Source organism: Chaetodon auriga, chromosome 9 (genome assembly GCF_051107435.1).
Source record: "Chaetodon auriga isolate fChaAug3 chromosome 9, fChaAug3.hap1, whole genome shotgun sequence".
NCBI classification, from domain to species: domain Eukaryota; kingdom Metazoa; phylum Chordata; class Actinopteri; order Chaetodontiformes; family Chaetodontidae; genus Chaetodon; species Chaetodon auriga.
The window spans coordinates 27,127,005-27,146,631 of record NC_135082.1 but is presented as its reverse complement, the minus strand read 5'-3'; the positions used below and the strand labels follow the sequence as shown (position 1 = coordinate 27,146,631).

The 19,627-nt window shown below is 43.0% G+C and overlaps 1 protein-coding gene across 1 annotated transcript; it reads right to left on the bottom strand.

The window, feature by feature from the left end:
- Positions 1–4,674: 4,674 nt before the first annotated feature.
- Positions 4,675–16,991, bottom strand: slc25a48 (solute carrier family 25 member 48). The gene is made up of 7 exons (XM_076739790.1): positions 16,937–16,991; positions 13,163–13,206; positions 12,516–12,587; positions 11,009–11,261; positions 9,111–9,398; positions 6,459–6,592; positions 4,675–4,927 (listed from the first exon to the last, which is right to left on the bottom strand). The coding sequence occupies exons 1-7, from the start codon at positions 16,989–16,991 to the stop codon at positions 4,823–4,825; spliced, it is 951 nt and encodes a 316-aa protein (XP_076595905.1). The 3' UTR covers positions 4,675–4,822.
- Positions 16,992–19,627: the final 2,636 nt, after the last annotated feature.

Here is a 19,627-nt window from a genome sequence, read left to right as displayed (position 1 = left end):
CGTTTGTTTGTCTTTTCACGTCACGTCACGTCACGTCTGCGTACATTCACACAGTTTGGGACGAACAGTCGTCCGCTTGTATCCGCCGCCGCCTTCACGTGTTGTTACCGATGAATTACGGTGATTTGCTCTTTTACAGTCTCGTTAATCCTGAATGAAAGACTCGGTGACAGATGAGTGTGTGTGGGCTGTAATTTCCAGAGACCGATAGACTTTTCTCGTTAAGGGGCTTTGAATGACAGACGGCAGAGAAGTGGTTTAATGTGTTTCTGCCTCCTGAGGAAAACATTTACATTCAGACAGAGATTAGCTGTTTACTTCAGCCACGGCTCACATTTGACAGGGACGCAGTAAATGCCAAGAACACGTCGTATAACAGTGTGTGTGTGTGTGTGTGTGTGTGTGTGTGTGTGTGTGTGTGTGTTTTCCTGAAGGCAGACACACACACACTGTGTGTCTTGGAATTGGTGTAATAACATGTTCACTCTTTCTGTTCGGAATAACAAAACAAACGGAGCTGTGTCAGGAAAATCGTATTTTTCCTATTTTTTCTATGACACGTGAAGCTGAATGGAAGGACGAATCTCGGCTTAGCACAGAACCAAACTGCCAAATTAATCACAGTCAGTTGTTGTGACAGCAGCTTTTTCCCACCGGCCTGAACACAGAAACACTGAGGCTCGTGAGCTCTCGGCCGTTTTAACGGACACACATTAAACTGAAGGCAAAGCGTCGATCTCAGGAGGTTTATCTCCGTCTATCAGCTGACCTGGGCTCAGTTTCAGGTTCCTCTAAATCCATGTACAGACTTCACACGTATGGTTTACTGTGCAGGAGCAGAACTTAGCATCAATGCTAACCTGTGGAGATACAGTCATTTTCTGTATCTGTAAACTTCTATGTAAATGCTATAAACTGCACTGCATTGACACTTGACTGAAGGCTGACTGAGTCTCTGTTTGTCCTGAGATGATGATGCTGGAGGAAGGCTGACTGCAACAAAGGTTCATCCTCTGAGGAGCTTCACTGAATTCAGGTAATTTCAGAATTGTCATGTCCGTCGCAGTTTTGTACAAGTGTAGTTGGACGTTTTGGTGCTAAATTCAGCATCGTGGGTCTTTGGAATAGTTGGGATTCATCCTCTGACCACCATGAATACACACAGCAAATTTCATAGAAATCTGTTCATGAGTTTTAGATATTTTGAGGAAAGGTTGCAATAAGAGCTGATGATGGTGCTGGAGGAAAGGCCATGGATGTTAGACTTCAGGTCCGAGTTCACCCGAGTCATTAGGGATCATCCTCTGGGGACCACGGTTTCACTCTCAGCCAGTCATAGCTGGGATCTGTTTAAGAGCTGATTTAAAACGAGGCTGATTCTGCTGCATCCATCCTGAACCGAAGCCGTCAGTCGGCACGTGGAGCCACAGAGTGAAGGATGAAGGCAGATGATGGCCTCTAGAAGTGCGTGTGTGTGTGTGTGTGTGTTTCCGTCATGGTCCCTGTATTTTGGTGCAGGGGTGGGACCCTCAGCTGCACTGGGACAAAGCCAGCAGGGAAAATCACAGACATTTGAACTGGAACTGAAGGCAGAAAGAAGGAAGGGGAGGGGAGTGACTGATGGCGGAGGCGGGAAGGCCAGGCGGTGGTTTGGAGCGGACGCAGAGAGGACGGCTGGGAGGTGTAGGCGGGATAGAACGAGGACAGTGGACATCTGCTCACCAGGCTGAAGTATCAGCCATGTAACGGCCAAAAGAAGGTGCGCTGTGCCGTCCAATGTAACCCCGAAATGACGCTGACACTGTGTGTACTGGTCCTGGCTGCTGTGAAGCATCCTGAAGAGTTAACTGAGAGAGCGTTTAACAGATCAAAGGTCAGACACGGCTGGCAGGGCTGTGGTTGATCTTCAGCCTGAAACAACCTCAGACCGAATCCCAGCTGCTGATGTGTTGACTTCCACATCAGAGAGGCTTTCTGCATCAGTCTCATTTACATTGAAAGTGCTCCCTCTTCTTCTTCTTCTGTTGTTTAGCCCACACTCATCACGCTCTCGTCTTCACTGCAAGAGCTGCAACAACACAACGTTGACTCTTGTGTCATGAGAAAATTAAAATCGTCGCATTACATGCAGCAGAAGGACGATAACTCACTTTTAAGGCTGCAGTTTCTGTTTTTAAGATGATAATATTTCATTTAGTGTGTGAGTACATTAAATCCTGTCGTGTACCTTTATTCTGCAGTACAGCCTACAGACGTTTATGGACATACAGTAAATTCTCTGAAGAATTTAGAAATACTCATTGTTAAAATACGTAAGCAGACAAATGTATGTTTGGGGTTAATTCAGCTAATTAACTGCTTAACAAACCAAAGTACTCAAAGGAAAAAAAATCCTTTAAATAACCTTTATTTAAATGGCATCTGTGACAGCTAACAAACTGATTATCAGCCTAAATACCATCAACCCTAATGAAGGATGTTGTTTTATGGTGGTAGTCACTGGTGAGAGCTTTAAGTCTGACCAGTCAGCCAGTTAGAATTCTCATGAATCCCAGTAACATCATTAAACTGTTATGTGAACATGTGTAATCAGCAAATGAAGGTAGATTTTACTGGTATTTTTTACACTTATCATCCAGTTGCAGATTTCCTTGGACACTGAACTCTGGTGGACCTGCATGCGCAGGTGAGGACCAGCTGGTTGTTTGTTGTGCAACGCCGCCATCTAGTGGACACTGTGTAGTATCACGGGTCAGTTCAGGTGGAAGTGCACAGAGCATTCAGCTCCATACTGAAGTGAAGACAGCAGACTGTTATCAGCAGTCTGCAGGCAGAGGTCCAACGTCTGGCCTCGGTGAACCCACCATGAAAAAAAGTGTTTATGCAGCGACGGACACATGACACACGTCACAATTCAGAGAAGCAGCAGGACCGCTGATGTGTTTAAAAGCTTTATTTTTTCTTATAATAAGACACTTCTGGCTCCACCACCTGGAATGGTATTAAACATATTTACAAGTATATACATGACAAGAAAGATATTTAAAATATAACTATCAGACGGGCAGAGATGTTTCTTTTGAAGACGTTCACTCCAAAATGAGAAACAGCCATTTTTTGTGAGAAGAATGTTGATTTATTTCGGACTTTCTGACTCCTCATTTAAACACAAAATGTGTTTTTTTTTTATCCATGAAAGTATTGATTTCTTTAGAAAAGACTTCTCAAGTGGAGATCTCATTTCAGAATGAAACATCTTTTGTGCTTCATTGACTGTAACTGTTGATGTTAGTGACTCTACGTTTATGCTGGAAACGTTATGTTTAAGGCAACAATGTAACTGGAAAACTCACTTTTCTTAATATAAGAAACACAAACATCGTATGTACAGGTGGACGGTAACATGGGACGCACATACAGTCCGTGTGCATCGGAAGGCAACAGTTCATGTTGTGAATGGATGAATGTGACATTTTCAACACATTCACTGCAGTCTCACCTAGTTCAGACTTAGACATGTGAAACTCTTATTATTCATCACGTGAAAACATAAAAAAAACTACACCTGAAAGCAACTAAAAGCTAAAAATACCAAACCAACACTGAAAGTTTCGACTGATTTGCAGAAAAAGAGTAAAAACATAAAATTTTGACTTGCAGTTGTGTTGAAAACGTCACATCCATCAGATCAAAGTACGCAGACGATGAGACTCAAAGACAGACTGATCCCAAACTGCCTTAAGAGGAACACACAGAGTTCTTTGGTAAATTAGCGTTAAAAATAATCCACGAATCCTTTAAACAACGAGGATGCAGACACCAGAAGCTCTCCTGTTAGCTTTGTTATGCTAATATCTTAGCATTTACTCCGTCAAAAAATATTTTTTAGGATTTATTTAGCCAACAATCACCTCAACCCTCCAGATAAATAATCCATTTTTTAAGAGCCCAAGTCAAACAAAAATAAAGCCTCAATGTCGACAGGAAGCACAGGAGGATTTGTCTTATCGCTCCTGACTGACCATCTTAAAGACCGAGGAAACAGAACTCATGGACTGAAGCAGGTCATCAGCTACGGTTCAAGGGCCAGAATGTTATTAAGCTGACACTGCTGGCTGGAAAAAGGGTTGTTTATTTAGCCGATCACTGTTTAGTATTTCCACTCTCTCGCAAGATTAACAGTATTTTTATTGGCTTAAATTAGTGTGAACAGACTCCTGAAGGAGAACTACATACCTCCACCCAGGAGGCCGAAGAAGCCACAGTCCATTCATTAGGTGTGGAGATGGATTCAGGGAACTGGCTCAGAGCTTCATTGATATTCAGGTTTAGCCACGTTAAGTTTCCAGTCAGGACTTTGCTACATGCCATTTTAAATAACCTGTAAATGTAACTTCACATGTGCTGCAGATTACCACGATGCTAGTTAGCAACCGTCTCTCAACGAACGCTAACATGTTAGCATAAAGCGAGCTGTGAAGGGACGTCCTTCTTGTGTTCGTGCCGTCTGCTATCTAACGCCAGCATCAAAGCTGCTGAAGCCTTGAACTGAAGACGAGGCCCAGGGACACATGGATGACTGTGTGGCCCTGATTCTTATAACAGCACAACCTTCCAACAAGAGCCAGGTTAAAACATTTTATCGACCTTTGTGAGGCTTGAAGGTGGCTGAAGACGACGTCTCGGGGCTAAAATACGTCACAGCAAAGTGTTCAGTGCAAGTTAGCATCAGCTGAAAAGCAGCCGACTCAAAGACGTCCGTCTGCTCATTTGCCAAAAAACTGAGTGTGATTCCTTTTACCGCCAAAACGTCTGTGTTGTCCTAGAGACTCCTGAAGAACTGCAGGGAGAGCTCATAGGTCAGGAACATGGTGGCACTCATCGGGAAGCCTCGGATGGCGTTGACTGACGCTCCGCGGAAGAAAACCTGCAAACAAGAACATCTTTAGCTTTGGTTTTTCTAAATAAGTAAAAAAAAAAAAAAAAGATCATTTTCATTGTTGATCAGTTTCCCAAAGGCCTCGATGGCGTCTTGTTTGGTCAGATATTCAGTTTACTGTCTCAGAGGACATTCAAGAAGCTGGAATCAAAGGGATCAATCGATTATCAAAACAGTTTGACAACTAACTGCCTGTAAATCAGGTGAGTCATGTGCATGTTTGCTTGTTTCTGCTCTGCTGTTTACTTGTTTGTATCTTGATTGCTTTGTTTTCCTTTTGGATTTACTTGAATTTCACCTTCGTATTCACGACTTCGTGCCGAACAAACAGCATTAACAGTCTCAGAGCTGAACGTCAGGAGGTCTGAAGGTCTGTCCTCTAATAACCCGACTCATTGATCGGTGATGATCACATGATCCGTCAGTCCACCAGCGACCTTCTGGCATCGATCATATGACTGAGTCATGACTGAAGCTTTTGTATGTTGAAAGTTTGTCTACATTTTGTAACCTTTGACTTCAGGGACACGAGGACATCTGGACGCTGTGTTTGGCTGCAGATGTGTTGTTGACCCTGCTGAAGCTTTTCAACTCAGCTAATCTACTGTTTGTGGTTTCATATTGATATGATCATTATTTCAGTTTTGTCCGTATTTGATTTTAATGTGTCTTGTATTTTTGTGGATGAGTCCATCCAAATGAAATCAGTCTGATTCTCACTTCCTGTCTGATCGGCGGCCGTCATTAGTTTCTTGTTTTTGCTCCATGTGCAGGTTAGATGCCCTGACTGCTCATCCTGTAACACGACCGTCAGTCTGGAAGCTGAGCTTTGGTTCTCTGACAGACTCACGCCGTCAGCACACTTCAGAGGATTCGGTTTCTGAGAACGCCGCTGGACCGTCATCTGGGTTACGCTGTTTTCTAGAGTTTCACCTCTGAGCGATGAAACCATGTGTTCCATTGACAGCAGCCGGTGCAGTCAGCATGCTGGGATCAATGATATCGGCTGATTTTAAGACTTTATACAACCACGAGTCCAAAAATTGTTGAGACGCTGTGTAAACATAAAGAATGTGATCACCTGCTGATCCTCTCTGACATGAACTGACCTGAAAACAGCTCAGTCAACATATTTAATGTTTGTCCTCATCAGCTTCATTGATTTCTGTAAATATCTGCTCATTCTGAATCTGATGCAGCAACACGTTTCACAGACTGGGAAAGATGTGGAACGCTCCAAGAACACCTGTTTGGAATGTTCCACAGGTAAACAGGCACACTGGTAACAGGTGAGAGGATCGTGAAAGGCTCAGTCGATCACAGACGAGGATTGAGCGAGGTTCACCACTTTGTGAACACATGAAATCAGTCCTGTTCATAACAATAAGATCTAATGGATTTACTGTGAAATGTTCTGCACGACACTGTCAGCAGCAGCCCTCAGCTGTGTGGAGGGAAATGTGACTCTGAAAGCCTGACAGTGTTTGTAATAAACATGTTTCCTGAAGCTGCCGCTCACCTGCACTCCCTCGGTCTTGTAGCTGTGGATGATGCAGTGTAAGATTCCTCTGTACTTCCTCTGCAGCTGAGCATCGGCCTGCATTCGACTCTTCACCACATCAGCTGGCGTCGCCGTGACCCAGGAAATGGACCCTGGGGTGCAGGAAAACAAAACTTTACTTCCTGCTGGCAGCACGCGACGGAAGGAATGGCAGCAGCAGGTGATGCTGCATTCCAGGTCACTCAGAAAGTCAGATTAACACGGTGTCGAATGAGGAAAGCTGCAGATGCTACTGTGCTAGTGTATAACACAGACATTATTCAACAAACAAATATAAGCCGTTAAAACATATTATTGAGTATAATAACATGGTAGATGTAATGAGGTTAGCGTCTGGAGAGGCTGCCATTATCTTTGCTTGCTTTTACTAACTGAAATTGTCTTTGAATGAAACATGATCAGACTTCAGGATCTGGATCAGCTGGACCTGCTCCACATATGAGACAGCCTCATCTCACAGAGACTGAAAGTAACAGACGGAAACTAATGGTGCATTCAAGTGCTTCTCAGAGAACCTGTTAAGGCGTGTATTCATTCATTCAGACAGGTAACCAAGTGGAAAAGCAGCAGCGTTAAAGAGGAAGTCAGTGAAAGCCACACCAGCAGAGTCACTGATGCTCCTCAGCTGATACACACTGTGGTAGAAAGTATTAGCATGAAGTATTCACTAAAAATAAAATACAACTGCATTAAAGGTTTGAACTGAAAATGAATGGCAGGAAACTGAATCAGCTTCGCTCAGACAAAAACTTGCCTTAAATTTAAGAAATACTCATCTATTAACACACAGTGTACACGCTTCAGTTTCACTGTAGAGCTGTTTCTCATGGAGGAGGTCATCTGAGTTTCCACATTCAGGCCGGCTGCCTGAGCACTCACACTTCACTGATTTATGGCTCACGGCTGATTTCAGCTCTCCACCATGTCTTCACTCTCACGTGTTCATAGGTGGTCGGCCTGCTTCTGGAAGCAGGTCTGCTCGAACCTCTGAGACCAGCAAATCCCAAAGTCCACAGGCCGTTGACTGTTTATCCGCCGCGCACACACACCGCTCACATTCACGTGTGGTGTGAAGTTTACACACAGATCAGCGCAGTGAAGACGAGGTTCGCTTCTAAGAGTGTTCAAGAAAAACAGCACCGCCATTTTAGAGCGGGAGCGGTGAGGTTTTCATGTTTTCCGCCTGAAATGAGGTCACAACACTAACCAAGGTGAAATTAGGTCACTTGTATTTATGATGGAACTTTATGGATTCTGCGTCAGTGTTTCACACGTCAGTAAAAAAAAGCAACAGACGAGCTTCATGCAGTAAATCTGCCCTCAATAAAACATCCGACAATCACACTGCTGACTGAGCAGATCGAGGCCAGTCCAAGCAAACGACACAGAGCCGCAGTGATTAATCGACCAGCAGCTGTTAATCCGTTGAATCATCTAAACTCATCAGCTAAAACAGGTCTGTAACTGAAGTAAACTGGCGGAAAATGAATCAGAAGCTTTTTGGGTTTTGGACCGTTGGTCTGAAGATGTCCTGTTTATTAGAAATTCTTGTTTTTTCCATATTTTCTGACATTTTATAGACTAAAAGCTTCATGATGAACCAAGAAAACAGTCATGAGTTGAACTGATAATGAAAATACTTGAGCTGCAGCCTGACAAAGACGGCCAATAGAAGACTTTGCCGTTCATTCAGAAGCAGTTTGAACTGATGCCAACGTCGATGAAGCTGCACTGCTGGCTTCAGCTGCTCAGTGATCGGGTGGAATCTGCAGCTGTGCTCCTTTCACTGGTGACATACATGTTGTAGAGGTGAATTACTTTGGGTATCCTGTCTGTGAGCTCTCAGTACAGACATCGTCTTTTAAGCGCTCATCACATGTGAAGAAACAAACTTTCACAGACATTTGAACCTGATGAGTTTTCCATCTGCTTATAATAAAACAACCAGGAAATGGACTGATGTTCGCTCCAAACAGCTCATCTAGGACTGAATTAGCTCCAAACCAACTCTGTGTTTATGCCAGAGTGACTTCTGGATGATTGATCTACTGTGAATTGAAGTCTGAATCAGAAACACAGACTCGCTCTGTCTTTGCATTAAAAACACAGAAACTTCACCAACACGTTAGAAAGTGAATCAGCGCTGAGTCTCACACACACAGGACAGGCTGCGTGGGTGTTTCCAGGTGCTGTCAAAGCCAAAACTGTTGAGACAACATTGATCTGGACACACTGACAGTAAACAGTAGCTCCAGTTCCAACTCAAAGAGAGCAGAGCGTCAACACCTTTAAGCTTCATATCGATCAGTGTGGACTGTGTGCAGCTTTCTGTCCACTGTCTTTGTCTTCATATGGTCAGCTTCCTGTCCCCACAACAACAGTCAACATGAGACCAACGCTTCCATAACTATCAACCGCTAAACTTGCACAAATGTCCCGAATGTTTGACTTCACTCGTCTTTTCCTCTTGAGTTTTGACTGGCCAGTTTCTGGCTATTAGCCTAAATCCAACATCTGACCAACATCAGTCACTGGACCACATCAGGCAGCTGGACCTTCCACAGGAAATACCTGAATGTCCACCGCTGTGGTATCGTTTGTGACGTTTACCTGCTAGTCCTCCGGCCAGCCAGATGGAACAAGGATGAGGGCTTGACTTGGCGTCTGGCTTCAGCAGGTTGCAGAAGATGGTGTAAGGGATGAAGTAGAGCACGTATCCAGGAACGTCCCTCAGGATCATGGCCCCGGCCCCCCTGTACAGGCCCTGCAGGCCCTCGGCCTGCAGGATGCTGCTGATGCAGTGGATGGGGCCTCTGTACAGTCTCTGGTTGGGGATGTCGATGGATCGCAGAGGGATGTTGATGCCATTTGATGCGTTACCGGCAAGGTGCAGGTTCTCTGTAGGAAAGCATGAACTGTGACTGGCAGGTCAGTGTTTGACTTTACAAACTGCTCCGTTTACTTTGATTAATTCCTGCTGATTGGGGAAAATCAGTGGAAACTCTTGAAACACCTGCTTTGTTTTGATGATTACGGACTCGTTTTTGCTGATGATTTCAATTGCTGAAACATTTTCAGCCTCGTGCATAAAAGACCATTTTGAACAGCTCTTGCAATGTCTGCGTTGATTTAGGCAGGGAGGTTTTGTACTTCGGTGACTCTTAAATATTACAAAACCAGAGCGTAAGTCTGCAAAGAGAGTGTCTAAAACATGATGTTTAGGACTCTTAAAACCTTTCTGAACTCTCTGACTTACTGTACGTTGGGAGTGGAGCCAACAACGAGTGTTCATTCAAAGCTTTACTGATTAACAAAGACGGAGCAGCTTTGATATTAACGGGCATTATCAGGACACACAGTGTGGTTTGCAGTTACAGTAAAATGACAAGCGTTTATTGTACAGTCATGCACTGAGTATCAGCGTCATCACGTCGGGAAGATTCAGATACATGAATCAGAGAGAGACGTTCAAACTGCTGAAGCTTTCTGGCACTTTGCACCATCATAAAAGAGTCCGGATGTATTATACAACCAAAGCGAATTATCAGATGATTGCAGGTATGAAGGGTGTGAGCGCCACAGACACTGTAAACAAAAGGCTATAAATGTTCCACGTGACATCCCATCATTGAACTGCTCTGACCTCAGATTTATTAGTTTACTGTTGAAGGGAAAAGTTCAGCTCAGACAGCACAACTTTGATCAAAAGCCTCTAGAGTCAAATTCACCTGTCCTGTAGGCTGGAAAGGCATCGAACTCGGGGGTTGGTGTTGGTGGACAGGAAAGACAAACCAAGACTGTTTTGGTGAGTTTTAATTTGTTTGTGTTGAGTTTGAGTGAAGTGTTTCATTTTGAGTTAACAACTCAACGAATATCAGCGATCGTCAGTTGGACTGACGGTGGAATAGTTCACATAATGCCCCGCCCTAACCCTGACTCTGATCTAAACGCCAAGGAACTTGAATAATTTGAAGTAAAATAATCCTTGATTCCCGTTCTCCACCTTTATATCATCCATGAAACTTCTATACAGAAGACGAATGTACCGATATGAATCACCTGTGTGGTTCAAAGTGAGAGAAAGGTCCTTCTACAGACATTTCAACTCCTTTCAGAGGTTCCACTCAGCATTTACATTTCAGCTGTAACTTCAAGCTCAACAACCACTTCAACAGCCCTGACTGCTCCCGTGTCCACTGCCACTTCGACATCTGCCTTCAGTTTCAGCTGCTAATTCAACACGTCCACTTTAACCACCACTTCAACTGAATTCAGAGCTTCACTTTCAACGGCCTCTTCAGCTTCTAGCGGTGTTGTGTCTGCTCATTCGTACCGTTTCAGTGCCAGAGTGGCTTACAAATCGGCACAGCACATACAAAGAATCATTTTAAGGCATAGTATTCAGGATTCTGAAAGCTGCAGCATGTTTGGAACATGGTTTGATAAGTTCTGTGGATGGTTTATTTTTTTTGAACAGTGCTCATAAATCCCAGCTAACCCAGATTTACCTGCTAGAACCGTCTGCGTCTGCATTTGCAGTCTGATCTTGACCAGATCCACCGGGGCCCCCAGGCCCACCGACACCAGTCCAGTCAGCATGCTGGCCACGGTCAGGTCCAGCATGCCGCAGGGATGCCGCCCATCGCCATAGCGATACTTGCTTATAAGTCTCTGTGCGTTACTGAAGAAGCCAAAAACCACCGAGTTGTAAACGGTGATGCTGGCCAGCGGGAAAGACATGCCCTTAAAGAAGCCCGTGACCTGAGAACAGACAGAAAGCGACTGTGAGACGAACGAGCCAAAGTAAAGAAAGAAGATGTTTCTTAGTGGTAAAAGCAAGAAGGGATTTTAAACTCTCTGCTCTGATTACATTGGCCGTCGCTAACAATGCAGTGAATGAAAAATGGGGCGAAGTCACTGCCAAATATTTGGAGTCTTTTTTTCTGTGGAAAGTATTCCTTCTTAGCAGGGGGGAGGCTGGAGTTTGGGAGACATATGTTGAAAGTTGAACACAGCTGTTCACTGCATGAACAAATCATCTGACCAGTGGGAAGAGCGAGATTTACAGCGTTTTCTGTGGAAAACAGTTAAGCTTTTATTCAGCTATTACCGACTAACTGCAGGTTGAAATGCACATTCAGCTCCGCCCACTCGTTTGTTCGTGGCTCTTCTGTGGAAATATGAAGCTGCACTACTTCATATTGCACAAATGCACAGATCAGGCTTTGGGGATCAATTATCCCTGATCTTCTTTTAAGCTTCAAGAAATGACCTCAGCTCACTTAATGATTAAAATGAAGCTGTAAAAAATCCTGCTGAGAAACTGGGTCACCGAAGCAAAACCAGAACTGCTTCAAGCTGAATCAAAATGGGGTTGTGCAACCAACAATTACAAGGTTAGACTGCGTGAAAACAAAACAGTGGAAAAACACAGAATGTTTGTGCAAACGGACAGAAAAGTCAAAGGTTTTAAGTTTGCTTCACTCCCAGAAGTGTCACTGATAAGACCTTAATGTAAATGTGGAGTCATGGAGGGAGTTTTCACTGCAGGCTGTCCACTGGTTTGTCGTCCTGGTTGTTTCCTGTGACTGACACTCACATCTACCACTGGTATTAATGGAAGTTAAAGGTGTTCAGTACATGTACGAATCTTCAAACTGCGCTCACTCGGCCACTGCTCACAAAGTAAAGTCAAAAAGAATAAAAATAAAATGCTGATCTGAGTGAAGCAAAGAACATTATTAATGAGAAATCAGCATGAAATAAAAGATGCATGTTGAATTTTAGCATCTCAGGTTCAGTTTTGGGTATAATTCCAATAGTAAAGTATAAATCTATCCCTTCCTGTCTCTCCACACTGTTTCCTGTCTGCTCTTTCGCTGTCAAATGAAAGGTGGGAATGCAAAAAAAAAACAAAAAAAAAACTAAATAAAGTAATTTGTTAATTTGAATCTCTCATTATCATCTTTTTGTCTTCTCGCTGTACTCAGATCAGCACGGCAGCTGAACATTTACCGTTTCCTTCCTGTAGATGCTGAGCACGCAGTGAAGAGTGTTCTTGTAGCCTTTGCCCGCCTGCAGCCGCGTCTGGACAACAGAAAACCATTTCAAGACAAAATACAATAAAACAACAGACTGAAAAGTCAAAGTCTCACTCCTGTTTTTGTCCTGTGTCGTGTCATGTCGTCTTTTCTTATAGATTTCAGACAGTTTACTTTCAACAGCAAAAGACAAACATTTCTGGTGTTTTTCTGTCCAAATTTAGCACTTGAGCACTTTCATTATTCTGTTAGCATTTTGCTAAGAATGCACAGAAATTATATGGAGGTCTGAACGCTAGCATACATATCTGTGTGTGTTGTTGTTATCTGTATCAAAGAAATACAGTTTCCCATGGAGAGCTCTGGAGCTGCATCCCAACATGGTGCCAGTTAGTCTGAGTAAACAGTTCTACACAGCCTGAACAGCTTGGTAAGTAAATGAGTTCAACAGGGCTAATTAGGCGTAATTGTTCTTGCATAACAACAAATAAACCACAATAAACATCAGGACTCTGGATCAGCTGCTGTTCATTGTTCTTTTATATAACATGTGTAATCAGGACAAGACACTTATAAAGTTTGGGGATAGTGTGGCGAAATCACGCCATCGATCTGAAATACCTTCACTGTGTCCAGCGGGTGGCCCACGACCACACTGGAAGCTCCTGCAGCCAAAAGAGAAAGAAAAACAGACACAACAGAAAACATGAATACATAAAATACCAGAAGAAGAAGAAAAAAAGATAAATGTCACCATGAAACTGTGGGCGAAGAAGAAAACATTGTTTTCCTGGAAAATGAATCTCAAATGTGGAGTTCTGACACTTTTTATTCCTTTTATAGACAAACAAGTTGAAACCAGTTCAGACTGCAACGCACTGGCTTTAGTTTCACATTTCATATTATGAAGTTAATGGGAGCTTTTGGTTTGTGTTGCACTGTCTCCCATTAACTTCAATTAAACAAGAAGGTAAAGAGATAGAAGATGATCGCCACAGAGGGAAACCCAGTACATGTTAAAGGCCTAGGAACTGTAAACAGAAGAACACTCCATGCCTTCCTAAATCCCTGCTGAGACAAAGCTTTATGTGCTTTAGGGGGCGACACAGCCAGAGACTGGTCAAACTGGGCTTCCATCATGGGGCCCAGGGGCAAAAAAAAGCCACTGTGCCCTCATTAACCCCCCGTTCCCTCTGCAGTCTGTGCATTGTGTGTCCGCCTCCCTCCAAATACCCATCAAGCACACAGAGCAACCTACACATGGCAACGCAAGACCCACAAGAACCCAGTTCAAACCAGTACGACCTGGAACTGGGTTTACTGTGCTCTTTAGTCTACGTTTGGTTCGCCATTAGCTTCTTCAAGATAGTTGCTGGCCTTCCTGGGGTGCACACAGTGTCGACCAGGCTTCAGTCATTTGATAGACCATCAGTGTATTGAGGGCTGTGCACCATTTTAACAACAGTATCAAAAGACAATACAAACCTTGATACTGACAAAAGAGCTCAATCCCTCAGCTAATCCTCAAGCCTCTCTGTTTCAGTTTGTACTCATGAGACACATCATTGGAAAGCTAAGGTTCTCGTGATTCCACTGATGCAAATCATTTCACGATCCAATCACAACAGCAGGTTCAGTCAACGCCAGCAACAAACAAACAAACAATTCAAAAAATGGAGGGAACTCACATGAAGTCTCGTAGTGATCCACTGATCGAAACACTCCAACAAAAACAGTCTTTTTATATTCACAAAGGTCCAAATGATCCAATCCAGAGAAATATTTAGTCCAAAACACTTTAATAATCCACAGAAAGCTGTTTCTACGTTTCAAACTGCCTGCAGATGTGCTAATCCGCCATGTTTTCTCCATTGTAGCTCTTGTAAACTAGTAGGCGTGGGCAACATGTGGGTTTCAAAATGGCCGCTGCACACTAACTTTTGATTGACACCTCACTTGACCAATTAGGATCTTCCATGTGCTCTCCACAGCCAGCAATAGCCAATGAGAGTTCACGTTGAAAGGAAGTGCCTTTTTCTCTTCTTTCAAATAAAAATTTAACCAATTGCAATTGGTTGTGCAGATGACTGGCACTTTGAAAGGCCAATGAAATTCTGAGAAAACAAGGATGTGCTGCTTCAGTGGGTAATTCACAGCCAAATCACAGAATTCAGTGCAAAAATAGAGATATTACACAGGGATTGAAATGATAAATGTAGTAAATGACCTCAATATAAAGATAAAAAGCCTAAATATACTAATAGATACCCCAAATATAGGTGGCCTGAATATGTTTATATATAGATATTTATTGGAAAAATTCAGAAAATGGCCATTTGTTGGTGAACACGTAGACATACAACTAGGAAAACATAAGTAAAATATAAATTTTCTGTGGTATTGTTAAGGCTTCATGCTGTGGTCCCATTGTGTTTTCCAGCTAATGAGGCTCAGATAGATTCATCTGAAGATATCTATCTGCAAAAAAATATAAAAACCTTCTACTTCAGTGTGTTCAATTACTCAATATCAGCAGCACTTAAAGTGATTCTGACTGCTGGAGATAAAAGTTTAGAGTTTTACATTTCAAAAGGGACCAAAACCATCCACTCCAACTGATTCAAGAACAGCTTTCAACTAATAATAATAATAAACTTTATTTGTATATCACCTTTCATGCAGCTCAAAGTGCTTTACAACAGAGAAATCACATACACCGAGTGCTTCACATCAAAAAGACATAAAATGAACATAAAAACAGAAACCTGCTGTTCCTGGTTGGAAACTTAAGGAAAATGGAACTGAAGCACAAACTGAAGAAAAAGAGGAGCTTCAGCTTGTCACTGCTGCTGCAGCGCTCCTCCCTGCATGCGACTGCAGTTCACCCGGCCACATTAAGAAAAGCAGCTATTTTGCTTTGTTTGAGGCAAATTCAACAGCAAAACAAGACAAGGTAACATTTACTGAGTCATTTCAAGCTGTTTCTGTAAATTAGATTCTTTCTAAATGCTTCTTAATCGTCTGTAATGTCACTATGACGTCATTTATCATCTTATAGATTCACTGCAAAATTATTTTTCTGCCCCATTTTGTGATAGTTTCTTAAACTTCAGTAAGAAAGCGGGTGACTGATGCTTTAAACGTGTCAGTTATGAGATAAAACTGCGATGAACTGCGGCCCCTCAGACTCAGCTTTAAAAGTTGTCCCTCAGTCAAACTGGGGTCCAGGCGGTACTGCAGGGTCCTTCATGGGATCCTTGGGGGTCAACAGCAGAATAAAAGATGCTCTAACTCAGCCTCGACTGTGATTTTATTCACTCAAAGACAACAAGAGAATGCATTTAAACGGCCTGTTTGCTTCACCTTCTGCTGCCAAGTGAACGCCTCAGTTTTTCCCTGCAGACAGCATCAAAAAAGCCAAAAAAAGCCAAAACGTGTCAGTTTACAGTCAGACATCAAGACAGCAGATGGAAAACTGAGTTGAATTTTGCATTTGTGTTTATTTTGGACCAGATTTGAGCTTTTTTGTCAGTTCAGCTTTGTGGATTTTCTGTGTTTGGTTTTCTTTGCACGTCTTTGAAGTGCAGAGCATCATTTATCACACGACTGATAACAGAAAGTTCTCACTGGTCAGCAGCAGCTTCTTTCAGCAACGTCACATTTTCACATCAGTTTGAGGACTCTTTTAAACTCTGGTTGACTTTTTGTTTCATTCACAGTCTGAACTGTAAACTGACCCTTTCTTTCATTTCGTCTGCACATGCTGCTGAAAGCTGCTCTTTGAGTCTCTGCTTCTTTCTGCTCATGTTTCATTCATTTCTCGAACTGAAGAAATTAAAGTTCAAAGAGCAGCAGCTGTCTTCGGACCACCTTGTAGGAAATAAACAGAACAACTGCATGTTTTCAGATTCAGGGAATCAGAGGCCTACTTTCCTGTTTATGCAACTTGAAATGATGCAGCAGCAGCGCCCCTCGCGGCCACGCGCATCACGCCAAAACATTCCCTCGGCAGAATTGAAACTTTGTCAGAATCGAAGTCCTGCAGCGTCAGTCTGAGACAGAGTGTCTGCAGGTGAAAACACATTTAACACCAGCTGAGTCTCACTTCAGAGGTAAAACACTGAAGAGGACAGTGTTTGTTTATCAGGGTGGGAAACGAAGGGGGGCTTCTCTGCAGACCCTCATGCATGAAGGGGCTGCTGCAGCAAAACGGTTTCCAACTGTGTGAAAATAGCAGCTTGTGCGTGTTTCTGAATGTGTGTATTCCTCCATGCAAAGCTGATTTAACCCAAACAAACATGCAGCTCTGAGAAGCCACTGAGTGCATGAACCCACAACCCCCCACCCAAAGCCCACACTGACCCAGTGGACACTGGGCCACAGAGTGTCACTCACCGCCGATCCATCCTGCGAGGAAATCATCCACCTGAAAGCTCTTTGACTTCTGCATCTTCAATTCAGAGCCCAAACTTCACTTTACTGCCTCTCATCAGTCAGCCAATAAAAACCCCGCGAGGACCTTCACTCTCAGCGAAGAAGAAAACAGCTGATCTCCGACGTTTAGTGGTTCTGCAGCGGTCAGATCTCTTCCAATGGACACAAAAACTGATCTTAAAGAGTGCGTGCTTTGATAAGACAGCCACACAGCAGGTTGGCTCAGGAAACCAATCGGAGCAAAGTTTGAATCTGCGGGACAGCTCTCCTGGCCAATCAGCTGTGAGCTCTCCAAAGGAACTCAGCCAATAGAGACGCCGACATGGAAATGAGCCATGAGGAGGAAAATGCAGACTGAGCCTTCAGAGACATGTCAGAGACCTGATCTCAGGTCAGTTCATCATTCCTACAGCATGAAGCCTGCGGCTGCATTAAACTGCTCATATTTATAATTTATATTTACATTATAATGATCAGTGCAATTTCAGTTTTATAATTAAAACATTCAGATATAATCTAATAATCATAACACTTCCTTCATTAACAAAACCATTTATTAATTTCTATTAATTTATGAAAGCAAGATAAAAAAAAAGTGTCATAAACATAAAATGTGAAATGGGGAGAAAGCGTTTTAGATAAGATAAGATAAGATAAGATAAGATAAGATAAGATAAGACAAGATAAGATAAGATAGAACTGTTTTCATCCAAAAGCACAACTGTTGCAGTACAAAGAGTTTCCTGTGGCCGTCTGTGGTGGAAGCTGTGGGTCATCGTTTTTAGACATTTTAATGCAGAAATGTGACATTTTCTACCTTTCACCAAACAATCTGAATCCTCCTGGTCCATTGAGTAACTCGTTCTACAGCTTTCAGTCATAACACACGCTCTTCATCATTTCTTCCTCTGGGAACCATCGTTCCAGCCATGAGACGTCACAACAGTCGTTACACATGAAAGCTACTTTATTAAAACAGCAACGCGAAGAACAAAACACGACACAGAGTCATTTAAAACGAGCCAAAGCTTTATTTCTTATCTCTGTGGGACGTTTTGTCCTCAGAGTTTTCACAAACTAACAACAGAAGTGGAGCCGCTGGCTGTGTCTGCTCGAAGCAGCTCAGAGGTCAGCGCTTTGGTCAAGGGCATCAACAGGACGACTCCTGATAGCTCGCGTAATATTTAACATGTAATACCTAAACCAGAGTCCCTGCAGGAGGCACACGAGAAAAACACGAGAGCAAACAAACAGAAGGAGCCCAGAGAGCCATGACGGGGTTCAGACGCTGCTGAGAGCTGCTGGAGGAGGTTCAGGAACAATGAGCACCAAGCACAGATCCTCCAGCACACACACCTGACATCAGTGTGGGGAATCAGCTAAATGCTGCGTCACATGTAAAATGAATTCAGAGCCTCATTGACAGGAAGTTATCGACTGACCTCTGCAGCAGCACAAATCACAGAACTTCACTTTCAGTTTCACTGGAGATCCCAAACTTTCAGAATACTCCAAATACATCAAGACAAATTTTGCTTTTGAATATTTCACTCAGTTTAAACAACACATGCGGCGTCCATTAGAAATAAAGCCAATGCAGAATAAGAAGATTTCCAGCCTGAAAAGTGGAGGTTTGGGGGTTAAGCTGTCTACAAACACATAACGTCTCCATTAAATCGTCGTTAATGTTTCACAGTGGCTGTAGAGATCCAGCTCCACCCTGTGATAAGACGCCGGTTACAAACACATTTTCACACTTCGTGGAAAGTTACCAGAGAAATACAAGTGAGCTGAGTTTGACCTGCAGCAACAAGAAAAACACACAAGGAGCAAATCCTCCTTCCATCCCATCAGGTCTGACCGTTTGTTCCCCGTCCTGCAAAGGAAAGTTTCTCCTTTTTCTATCTGCTAACAGGCTAATCTGAAGAAATAAACAGCGCACTTCTTCACAAACGCTTCCTGTGTTGTTTGCTGAGTTCAGCTGCTTTTCCCTAAAGTGTGTTTCTGCCTTTCTTTAGTGATCTGGAAACTATTTTTTACGTCACCGTCTCACCATCAGTGTCGGCTCTTTGGAAAACATTCATTATCGCTGCAGGTTTGAGGTCGTCTGAGGTAACCCAACAGGACCTGAGCAGGAAGGGCGTATAAGTTTAAACCTGTAAATACGTTAAATACCACACAGATGAATGATTAAATCTGATAAAACCTGCTGTCGTCAGCAGCTCTAAGACTGGTCCCATTCAAAGATGAAAGGTTTTTATGTGACAGAAGCTGCAGACGCAGACGTCCAGTCTTCCCACAGGCTTCAGGTCTCCTCAGTTTCCACCTTTTGTTGTTAAATTGTAATTTTTTGTCTCAATTTCACACCATGAAACACATTATACTACATACAATTTTTCAAGCTAATTTAAGTCCACTGTCACAGCCTTCATTCACTGCTGGAATGAAAAGTACATGAATATATGAAGATGTAATATACGTGTTAATAGATTAGACTGTTACATCTTCCATCTTTGTTTCAAGAAGACAATAATCTATGACAAACCTTAAACATATGATGTCTGCAGGTCGGTGGGTGTTGAAGGGTTAATTCAGAGGTTGGGGGTTAGTTGAAGTGTTGTAACGTGACCACAGTATAAATAAAAATATACG